Source organism: Nuphar pumila, chromosome 7 (assembly GCF_984573655.1).
Source record: "Nuphar pumila chromosome 7, dmNupPumi1.hap1.1, whole genome shotgun sequence".
Classification (NCBI taxonomy): domain Eukaryota; kingdom Viridiplantae; phylum Streptophyta; class Magnoliopsida; order Nymphaeales; family Nymphaeaceae; genus Nuphar; species Nuphar pumila.
In genome coordinates, this window is record NC_143255.1 from 123,260,247 (window position 1) to 123,272,614 (window position 12,368).

At 36.1% G+C, this 12,368-nt stretch overlaps 1 protein-coding gene across 1 annotated transcript in view; it reads left to right on the top strand.

The window, feature by feature from the left end:
• The first annotated feature begins 224 nt into the window (after positions 1 to 224).
• Positions 225 to 12,368, top strand: part of AAE16 (AMP-dependent synthetase and ligase family protein) — a 50,083-nt gene continuing 37,939 nt past the window's right edge. The window contains exons 1-2 of the mRNA XM_090015040.1: positions 225 to 465; positions 3,443 to 3,640. Coding sequence (XP_089871166.1) covers positions 307 to 465; positions 3,443 to 3,640 — 357 coding nt within the window. The 5' untranslated portion in view covers positions 225 to 306. The remainder of the gene's footprint in view (positions 466 to 3,442; positions 3,641 to 12,368) is intronic.

The following is a 12,368-nucleotide window of genomic DNA, read 5'->3' on the forward strand; positions in this document are numbered from 1 at the left end:
CAACCCAATGACCGTTAGGGCCGGACAGATCCGACCCGATCCTTGTCGGATTGAGGAAGGGCCCTGGTCTCACGGGGTCAAGGTCCGTTTCAGGTTTGGTACGGGTTGAGTAGCACGGTCGCTTGGTGATATCACGTCGCACAGAAAAAAAAGTGAACCCGCACGCTTCCCTTCAGCGTAGGCCAAAAATTTATTTGAACGTTGCGATTACCTTCCATAATTAGGGCGGTTCCATCTCCTCTCTGCAACAGGCGAAGGCCAAACTCTCTCTCTGAGAGGAATCCGAATTCCGGCCGATCGCCGGAGATGCCGACGCTGCACTACCCGAGCTTCCATACATCCAACGGCGATCTCCAGAAGCTCGTCGGAATATTTTCTCTCCGACCGTCCTTACAAGGGAGGATATGCTTCCCAGGATGCCTCGGCCGACTGATGAGGAGACCTATGGTTTCCTGCGTTTCCGGGGTGAGATTCATTTCTTCTCTTGAGTTTCCTGCGAATATCTTTACTATCCGAGTATCCGGTAGTCTCCCTGTGATCGAATTGACCGTTTTCCTTTAGTTTCTGAGATCGTCAGTTTCGTGGAGCGGAATCGTGGTTTCTTCTGTTGATTTCGTTAGGATTAGAGTCTGTTTTGTTCTTTCTATCGGATAGCGGGGATTCTTTTAGCTACTTTTGCGCGATAATTCCTTGAATGTTCGAAGTGATGTGAGGAATTTGGTGAATTGATGGTTCTAGGGATATCATCGAGCTATGCATTGATCATTTGTATTGACTCGTAGATTTTGAGTTTCTTTCGTTGATTTTTTTGTCTGAAATAGCTTCTATTTTGGGGATGTCAATGAATCAGATTGTTATCTGGTTTCCGACCTAATTCGATTCAGTTTAGTTGCATTTGGTAAGTCAAAATAATATCCGATTATAATGGGATGCATATATGGTTTTGATTTGTTGTGACTGAATCCGACAAATATCCAAATTTGACTGATATCCAAATCTGTTTACATGTAAAAAAGCGGATCAGGTAGGAGCTTTTGGCCATCCAAATCCAAATTGGAATCCGTTTAGCCAGCATCTGATTAGTCGAATATGATATTGGCCACATACGATCAGAATCCGAACCGTTTACATCCCTGCTCGAGTTTTTTTTTTACAGAATTCTTTCATTCTGTTGGACACTTATTAAAGAATCACACATGAATTCATATCGCTAAACATGTGGAAAATGAGAAAGGAGCTCCCGCTTTAATTTTTTGAATTGTTTTATCACATGGTTAGAGCCTTGTGGACTAGGATCACTGTTGTTGATTAGCATTTTAGTATACTGGATTTTTCATAGATTGCACGACTTACTTTTCTGTAAATTAGCTTATGAATTACATTCAAGAAAACAACAGGGATAAGTGATATATTGACGACTTAAAGATTTCAAATTAGCTAATAATAGCCGGGCTATAAATTAAGGAACTGGACTAGCTTGTTGTTATATGCAGAAACATGCCTGCTGATTTAATGAATTTATGCTGCTAGAGCAATTGTGAATGCTTTGACATAGAGATTAGGATCTATATATAAAGAAATGCAAATAGTTATGGAGCACCGATAGGAAAACAAGAACTATGTAGCTTGACAATTTAAATTAGTATTTTGAACCTGTAGGCAATTATTGCAAGTAATCCCGGCTGGCAAGAAGCCTTATAAATTATGATACTGGGGACATCGTTAAGGGGTTTTTAGTCAGAAAACAAAAATTCTGCATAAGGAATTACGTGAATTATTGACCTAGAAGCAAAAAGTAATATATCAACCTTGAATTAGGTATAGCAGGAATATCTACATGATAATAGCCACACGAATATTGTATTGCTGAAAGCCTCCTCGAATAGAGAATTATGCCTTGATACCTTTTACTTCACTGCAGTTTGAGACATGATATCTGATTGAAAATATATATATTTAATTGATTACTACAGATTTGATGTGGAGATCTGTTATGGCTGTTTGTTTTGGTGGGGAACCTGATCAATTTCCCATTTTATAGATTCTCCTGTTTAGGCTCCATTTTACATGAGAAACAAGTGGTGTCTTCTGTCTTTTGAGGTGATGTAAAGCTATAGGTTTTCAAGATGTGTCAAGATAATATTAGAAACATATGAGAAAAAAAAGGAGATGAAAGAGCACAGATTATCATAGTTGGGTTTCATTCTATATGGATAGTTTTATAAAAAGAAAAACCCATTCCAAATATGATTTGAAGAGAAATAAAAAGGAAAAAAAGGAGCTTCATCCTTTAAGGCTTATGTCTTAAGAGGAAGTCTTCATAGATGAGGCACAAGGATCTCCAAGGTGATGTGTGAACATCAATATCATGTAGCAAGCAAATACTTTGTCGTTCAAACTTCAAGGATGTGGAATGCATTGAGCTGTTTAGTGAAAATCCTATCTCCAACATTATAGTGTGCTTCATGGCCAAGAACTTATGCATTTCATTGATATGCACAAGCTATATCAATCAAGAACTATATGGGCTTAGTAGTAGAAACTTCAGCTGTGGACTGTGAATAATGGATCATGTTCAATGTCTCCGTAAGCAACTAAATGAGAGTATAAGCTTTATGGTAAGCTGGAACCACATTTACGAATGTATACTGCAGTAACATGGTTCATCTTTTCACACACACATACACATACTTCCTCACACACACACGGACACTAGTTGATTTGCCGATTATACAAAATGAATGTCTCCTTATTACTCTCCTGAATCTTGGGCATCTAATTCTGCCCAATCATCATGAGAAAGGGAAGGGAAAGTATAGCCTTGATTGTTTTTCTCTAAGGGAGACCATTGATGACATGGAAGCAAGCACTATGCTTGTTTTTCTGAAAGGAGCAAGCATTGACATTTTGGCTTCACTTGCTTCTGTGCTGCATTGACATTTTGGCTTCACTTGCTTCTGTGCTGCATTGACTTTGTTGATCAAATATCCAACTGAATTGAACTTCTAAAATGTGTAACCTAAACCAAGAATCTGATTCTTTTGTTGGAAACACCTATCATGGTATGACTTAGTTCATTTACTTTTTTCTTCTGAATTCAATTCATTGGCACGATAACTGTGAATTTTACATTTTTCAGTTATCTGTACAAGTGTAAACTGCTTACCCGTGTATTTTTAAATGATCACTATGTCTTAAGGAGATGGTAAATTTGTGTCTTTTTTCGTGCAAATTGGTCGCCTTTGGTACCTGTGAAATATTTTATGCTTTTCTCCAAGATCAGATTTCTCGCGGCAACTAGATCGATTTTAAAAAATCCAGATATTGCTGAACTTAAATATTGTACCTTTTAGGTCATGCCCAGCATCCATGACTTGGATGGAATATATTGTTTATGGCATGGGCTCTTGTACTTGTGTAATTGGTGGACGTTGCCATGCAGGAAGAGGTGAAGATGCACCAAATCAGGAAGTATTGTCCAGTTCTAGAGCATCCACCATCAGCAACTAATAATATTATAACCTCATGTGAATGGAAGGTTGTTCCAGATATTTGGAAGACATCAGCTGATAGATACGGCGATAGGGTTGCATTGATTGATCCTTATCATGATCCACCCTCAACATTGACGTACAAGCAGGTCAGCATATCTTTATGGTTGAGGAGGCTGATTAATTATTGTGCTTAGATCTTAGTTGTGAGAATCTGATCAATTTATGCTAATGGCTGCATCCAGGATCTCAATACAGAGGCTTTTGGATGCATGTGTGTGTGTACGTGCGTTTAGAATACTATATAGAAAACATACAAAAATTCACTATGCTAAGGATTTTTGACATGGATGTTATATTGCGTGTTTGTGCAGTCACATGCATGCACATACACATGCATGTATGGGTGTTGTTTTCTTCCACAGTCCTTTTGTACCTAATGTGCTGTACTGTTCTGAAAGTTGCATAATTCCCTTGGTAGCATTTAATGAAGATGCTACCGCGAAATTTGTGGTGATCTTGCTATCATCCTTTAGAGGCAGCTGTGGCTGTGTATTTTTCTGAGGGTGTAGTCTAGTGCAAATTTGATTTGTTTTATAAAAAAATTCAAGAATAACACATGTTGGTTAGACTGTTAATGTAATGAAACAAGAGCCTTCAATCAAGAACACAAAAGTTCACCAAGGATCCAAGTGGGCGAATACAACAAATGTCCACTAAGGACACACCAACAAAGCCCACAAAATGGCATACACAAGAAGGCTCAAGAATGTAAAAATAATATTTTATTCAATCCATAAAATACTAGAAAGTATTAATACATTGTGGGGATCACCCCTATTTATATACAAAAGGGCAGCTCAAGAGAGAAGCTCTTGAGAGACTCAAATAGAGTCATTGGAGCAAGTCCAACGACTCTATTTGTAGCCATTGGACTAGCTCCAATTCAACAATGTGTTAACTAGTTTGAATCTAGTTCAAAATAAACTAGACAAAAAAAAAGAAAGGAAAAATATATATAAATATACATATATACTATATATACATATGTATATATATATATATAATACATGTACATACATTGGTATGTACATATATATATATATATAGATTATATACATCATATGTATAGCTATATATATATACACTTTTAACAGCTAAGAGTGTTGTTTTCTTTTTTATTCGTGTTACAAGCATCTGGTATTTTAAAGAATGTAATTCACATTACATAGAGATAAGGATATATAGAATTATAGATCTTCTCGTCATTGTTATCCTAATTTTAATGAAAATGGAGTTGGATTTAAAAATTGTTTTTCTTTGCAGATTGGGTTTTCGTGTTACAAGCAGCTGGTATTTTAAAGAATGTAATCCACATTACATAGAGATAAGGATATGTAGAATTATAGATTTTCTCATCATTGTTAACCTAATTTTAATGAAAATGGAGTTGGATTTAAGAATTTCTTTTCTTTTCTGATTGGGTTTTGTTTCCTTTTTGATAAATCAAATTTTTGAAAGAAATGAGGAAAATAAACTATGACTTAGGCCCTGCTTGGATATGTTTTTATTTATTGTTTACATGCATAAATTAAAGCACATTTTGTAAAGAAGAATCTTGCCTTTATTTTTAATTAGGTGAATGTTTGGATCATACATTATTTAAACTTAAATGAAAAGGAACATAGATAAGTATGAGTAGTGGTGATGGTGATGGTGATGGTGATGGTAGTGGCTGGTAATGGTGATAGGGTGTGGTGGTGGTGATAGTGATGATGGAGGTGGTGGTTATGGTGGTAATGGTAACAGAGTTGCCAGTCGAGGAAGCAGGAGTGAGAAGCGATTCGGGAAGCCGAAGAAGGAAGCGAGGCACTTTCAAAATTTTAGGAAGTGGAAAGCGCGGGACGACTTAGAAGCGAACCAAGAATCATCTCGGAAGTGACCTAGAAAGCAAAAAAAGAAAGAAAAATAAAAATGAAAATGAAAAAAGAGGGGGAAGCACGCTTCCCAAAAATTTTTGGTGCTTCCCAGTATGTTTCAGAAGCGACACATTTCGTGCCTCCGAAACGCCCTTCGGGGAAGCGCACTTCTCCATGCCCTATGGCACTTTTAGTAACCCTGAATGGTAGTGATAGGGTGATGGTGATATTTGTGATGGTGGTGGTGGTGGTAGTGGTAGTGGTAGTGGTGATATTTGTGGGGATGGTGATGGAGGTGGTGATGGTTGTGGTGATGATGGTGGTGGTGGTGGAGGTCACAGGGTGGTAGTGGTGGTGATAGTGATGGTAGTGGCAACAATGGTGGTGGTCGTGATAGTGAAGTGATGGTGGTGATCGTGGTGGTAGTGGTGATGGTAGTGGTGGTGATGATAGGGTGAATGTGATATTTGTGGTGGTAGTGGTAAAGGTCATGGGGTGGCATTGGTGGTGATAGTGATCATAGTGGCAACAATAATGGTGGAGAAGTGGTAGGGTTTATGATGGTGATGGTGGTGGTGGTGGTGACGGTGGTGGGATGGAAGAAAATAAATTGTTGTAAAAGAAAAAAAGGTAGGTCCCTCTCTATTTCTGAAAAGGTGGATTATTTCTTATCAAATTTATAAAAGCTCATTAAAACAAATAACAATAAAAGATCTAAACACCAAAACTTGCTATTTAAAATAAGTATAAATGACATGGAGCTATTTATAAAGAGACCGGAACGGGTTTTACATATATCAGAAGCTAAATGTAATAATTGATTTTTTATATTTTGAAATGAGAACTGCCTTCATTATTTAATTTGGACCCTTCTTTCTGACGGATGACCTATATATATATATATTGGTTAATTGTTTGTATTTACAAATGACTTTGCAACTTCCATTCTTTTTGTTTTTTTGGTCCAATCGACCCCATGGATGTGACCTACATGTTTTTAGTGGGAACCGACTTTTGAATCACCGAACTCCAGCGTGTGTACAATATTTTCTGGCGATGCAAAAATCAACTGTTGTAAATGCATTATTTTTTGTGACTCAAGAAACCATGTTTTTTCATTGGAAAAACATGATCCAAGGGTTGTTTCTCAATAAATTGAGCATGTTGTACACGTCTAAGAGGTTAGATTGAGTCAAAACAACTTGCATCGTGAGATCCCAACTAGTTTGTACCTACAATCGACTATATTAAATTTAACCTCTCTATATATATTGTATATATATGTATGCATGGTTAATGTTTGCTACCCTCGCAGGCAAGGAATCCCCTAATAAAAAACTGTAATATTTTTAATTTTTTAATGTTTGTTGATCCCCATATGTGATCTATATGTTTGGGTTAGTAGAAATCAATGCTTGGATCATGTTATTCCAACATACATGTAAGATTTTACATGCCTACCACATTTTCATCGCTCATCAAAACGTATTTTTACATTAAAAAAAAGATCCAAGAGTTGATTCCTACTATTTTGACCATGATGAACAGGTCCATAAGGTTAGATTTGGTTAAAACAACCTTTCAGTATAAACTTCCCACTAGGGGGTTCCTTACCAATATATATATATATATATATATATATATGGGATAAGTCTCTTGTGCAGATTTGCATATGGTATCAATCAGTTGAAATACACAATATCTTATTTCTCGTGTTCTTTTAAGTGGACCTTACCTTATAGACAAGATCTACATGGTCTCTTTGGTGGGGATTGACTTTTCGATCATCTAAATTTGGTGTGTACAAGTTTTTGGTGATTAAAAATTCAGTGGCCATAATTTTGTCAATTTTTCATGACTTAATTTTTTTTTTGTCAAAAAAACATGATCCAAGGGTCAATGTCTAACAAATTGACTACGATGAACACATCTACAAGGTCAGGCTGAGTCAAAACAACTTGCACCTATGAGTTTCAACTCATTGATAACGCATGCACATCACATCTACAATTGTTTGTATGTATAAACAACTTAGCAAACTTCATATTTTTTTGGTCCAAATGACCCCATGGATGTGAGCTACATGCTGTTTTTAGTGGGAATTGGCTTTTGAAACACTGGAATACGACCTGCGTATAGGTTTCCCTGGCGATGCAAAAAATGATAGTTGTAAATTCACTGATTTTTTCAACTAAAAAAAACAAATTTTTTCGACGAAAAAACATGATCCAAGATTGAACACACCTACGGTGTTAGATTGAGCCAAAACTACTCACATCATGAGATCCTAAGACAATTGTACCTATAATTGACTTTACTAAATATATACCTATATATATGTAGTCAAAACAACTCACATAGTGAGATCCTAAGAAGATTATACCTACACTTGACTCTACTAAATATATACCTATATATACGTGTATATATATGGGTGCTTCTATGGTAGTACTGTATCACCTTTACATACATCTAAGCTCCAAATGCAAAATCTAACCTTTGGATCATGTTTAACATGTTCTATTTACTATTTCATGTGTTAAAGTTGATTGAAATATGATGTTTTATGCCATTTTTAAACCATCCTTATTTTCATGAGTTGTGAGCCTTTGATTTTCACTATCTTAAAAATAGGACCTTATGATATATTAGACATGATAAAACCTTCCAACATACTAAATTAACCATGCTAAACACATCTATACGGTTAGATCTACCTTTTGGTGGCTAGTTCTATAGAAACAAGGGTGTGTACCACCGTATGGTATCATGGTACATAACCACCATATATATATATACAACAACTACGCCTTCATCCCAAAACAATTGGGGTCGGCGATATGAACCAAAAAAGAAAATCATTCTGGGTCTTCCACATGAATCCTACTCCTCCAATCATTTCTATCCAATGCCATGTCCTCGGTGAGGTTCAAAGCATTCATATCCTTTCCTATCACCTCCATTCATGTCTTCCTAGGCCTACCCCGACCTCTTTTAACTAATATATTTTCCCATTTCTCCATCCTTCTAACTGGAGCATCATTAGGCCTTCGCCGAATATGTCCAAACCACCGTAAACGATTCTCTCTCATCTTATTTTCAATGGGTGCAACACCTTTCTTACGTATCTCCTCGTTCCGAATCTTATCTTTTATTGTATTTCCACACATCCATCTCAGCATACGCATCTCAGCTACACTCATTTTTTGAATATGATGTCTCTTGGCAGCCTAACATTCCGTACCATATAGTAAAGCGGGCCTAATAGTCATCGTATAAAACTTTCCCTTCAACCGTAATGACATTCTACGATCGCACAACACTCCAGTTGCACTTTTCCATTTCATCCACCCAACTTTTATCCTATGATTTACATCTCCATCAATTTCTCCATACTTTTGAATGCTAGATCTCAAATATTTGAAACAATCATCCACCAATATTTCTTGCTCACCAAGCTTCACTACACTCCCATCACTACTTCGTTGCTTACTAAACCGACATTCCATGTATTCTGTCTTACTCTTACTCAACTTAAAACCTCTTGCTTCTAATGTTTGTCTCCATAATTCTAACTTAGCATTAACCCCAGCTCTAGACTCATCAATCAAAACAATATCACCAGCAAACAACATACACCACGACACATTTTCTTGAATTGATCTCGTAAGCTCATCCATCACTATAGCAAATATATATATATATATATATATATATATATATATATATATATATATATCCTACCCAATTTAATCTCCTAACCGGCTCCAAAACATAGAGGCAGGTGTTTATTTAATTTTAACTTGTAGATATACTCTATAGCTTAGTAGAAGAATATATTAGTTTAGGTGTTTTTCATGTCTGAGTGTGCCTTTAGAGAGATGAAAAATCAACAACCATATGTCACTAGAAAACTCTGATAAAAAATCAAGCTTTTACATCAAATTTTTTTTATTTATGTATGTGCATGCATATGGTTTTTATGGCTCTCTTCTGTAACGACCCCAACTCATACCTATTAAAAAGTGTTTTTTTTAAACATTTGCGGAAACATTCCCAGATACCCGGGGCCTTTACGATCATAACCAATCCACAACAAGGGATCTTGCACTACCATCGTCCAAACCAAACCAACTTTATTAATCAAAAGCATAGAGTCTGAGAACACGATACAAAAGAATATAAATGAATAAAAAAGTAGAGCCACGTTGTTCCTAAGTAAAGCTGTCAAGCGGTCGTGTAACCTTCATAGCTCCTCGTACTAGCAGGTCCCTTCATTGGGCCTCAGAGGCTGTGAAAAATACAAAAGTAAGGGTGTTATAATCAAAGATCATGTGTACGAGTCCCTATAATGAATCAAATAAGTAAAAAGAAGATAAATAAGATTCATGCAATATATTAGAGGGATGCAATTATAACAAATTTATAATTCAATTAACCATTCATGCATTAAAAAACTATTACGAAACAATAAAAAATAATTATTAAGCAAGAGAAAATAATTATTAAACAATAAAGATCACTATTAAGCAATATTGAACACTTATCTTGCATTATGGAGCAAATATCATGCAATCATTAATTTAGCACGAGTAAGAAAACAAATAAATATGCATGATCTAATGCATAACAGGATTATGCATGATTTCAGTGCACATGCATGAATAAATTATCTTTTATCAGAGTTTGCTTTTATATGCATGTCCCTATTAAATGTACACAAACTTTACTAAACAATAAAAAATAATTATTAAGCAAGAGAAAATAATTATTAAACAATAGGGATCACTATTAAGCAATAGAGAACATTTATCATGCATTATGGAGCAAATATCATGCAATCATTAATTTAGCATGAGTAAGGGAACAAGTAATTATGCATGATCTAATGCATATGATTATGCATGATTTCAGTGTACATGCATGAATAAATTATTTTTTATCAGAGTTTGCTTTTATATACATGTCCCTATTAAATGTACACAAACTTTACTTTCTTTTTTTATTACCATTGCTCGCAAATACTAAAAAACAGGTGAAAATTTCTCAGGGTTAAATTAGGTTCTTAGTTGCAGCTTAACACACCATTTGTATTTTATTACTAGGTTTTACTCTTAGCCCTCGACCGATATCAAGAATCAACATCATCCATCAGAACATTAGAAATCAACATCTAATGTCGAGACATTATGAAAATCAACATCCACTAATGTCACTTTATTGGTATATCAAAAACAACAACGGTGTCTACATACGACTCCCAGGCAAAGTGGCAGAATCTCTCTAAAACTGTGGCCGGAAGATGAACCACCTAGTTGGGTTCAGGGGTACAACAACGCACACGGAGTTATAATATTTTCACGGTTCCCCAAATCCGCAAGTCTAAGATTCCCATACTAAAGAAGGGACATTCGGGAAGTGTGAATTACACTCTTCTCTTCTTTTATCTTTTTATTATTTTAATTTTTTTATTTTGCAAATCAATATGAAAAACCAACAATATACATTTCACAAATCAACATACAAAACTCATCACGGGACCACATCCCGTGGCAACATGGAACAGTGTAATTAATTCAATAAATATTAAGTTGATTTTTGCGATGCATAAGAAAACTAAGGAAGGAGCAACACCTGCTCAAGGCCTACACGACTTGCGATGATCCACTTTTGATTACCGATGCATCTAATGCAAAAACCATGGTGAACATGTAATTTATGTAACCAATCTGCATATACTTTCATACACATTAAGAATGCACATATTTAACAAACTCATATGCTTATGAACATAGGCTTGAAAACACACATCTTGTTTCACAGGATTGTCTCATGCATTTAATTCAAATCTGCGCATGACTATGTTAACACTTCATAAGCTACTTCCAATATTTCAACCATCGGAATTATACATGTTTATACTATGAAAAGATTTTGTATGAGACTAAGCCATGTAACACCATTGTGACACTTTGTGATACTATTAATATAGGCTTGAAAACACACATCTTGTTTCACAGGATTGTCTCATGCATTTCATTCAAATCTGCGCATGACTATGTTAACACTTCATAAGATACTTCCAAGATTTCAACCATCGGAATTATACATGTTTATACTATGAAAAGATTTTGTATGAGACTAAGCCATGTAACACCGTTATGACACTTTGTGATACATGATTATGCAGGCAAAGGTATGCATGCATGTGAGTTCCATTTAGCATCATGCAAATAACATATTACTCACTTATGCAGCTAACACACAATGCATATATAATGCTGGACATTCAGAACATGAGTAGATGTTGCACTTACAAAACTGAATAGAGGTACCCAAAACAGAATTTTAATCATGCCCAAATCTGTGCAATTAACATGGATATTCTGAATATTTACCATATATAAGTCTGGTCATAATCTTGACATGTATAACGAATTCAATGCGTGAATCACATAAAAGATCGGAATGCATAACAGGCATATATCAACATGAGTACTGTGTCCAGCATGTGTAGAAAAGTTCTGTTTTTTTTTTTGTCGCAAACTGGCCAACTCGACCCAGCCGACGGCTGGGCCAGACACTGCCCAGCCGGCTCAATCGGCTGGGTCTGGGCTGAACAGCTGCCCAGCCGATCCAGGAAATCGGCTGGGTCCAGAACAACAACAAACAACAACAACAACTACGCCTTCATCCCAAAACAATTGGGGTCAGCGATATGAACCAAAAAAGAAATTCATTATGGGTCCAGTACATCAAAAAATATATAAGTTAATATTCCCTATCTTTTTTTTTTAAACTGCAGGCACCTGGCCCACCCAAACCCAGTCGGCTCGGTCAGTGCTCAACTGAATTGCACCCAGTCGATTCAGTCAGCTGGAGCTAAAAACTGAGCCATCTGTGCTGGAGCTAAAAACTGAGCCATCTGCCCAGCCGAACAAGTGGCTCGACTGGGCCC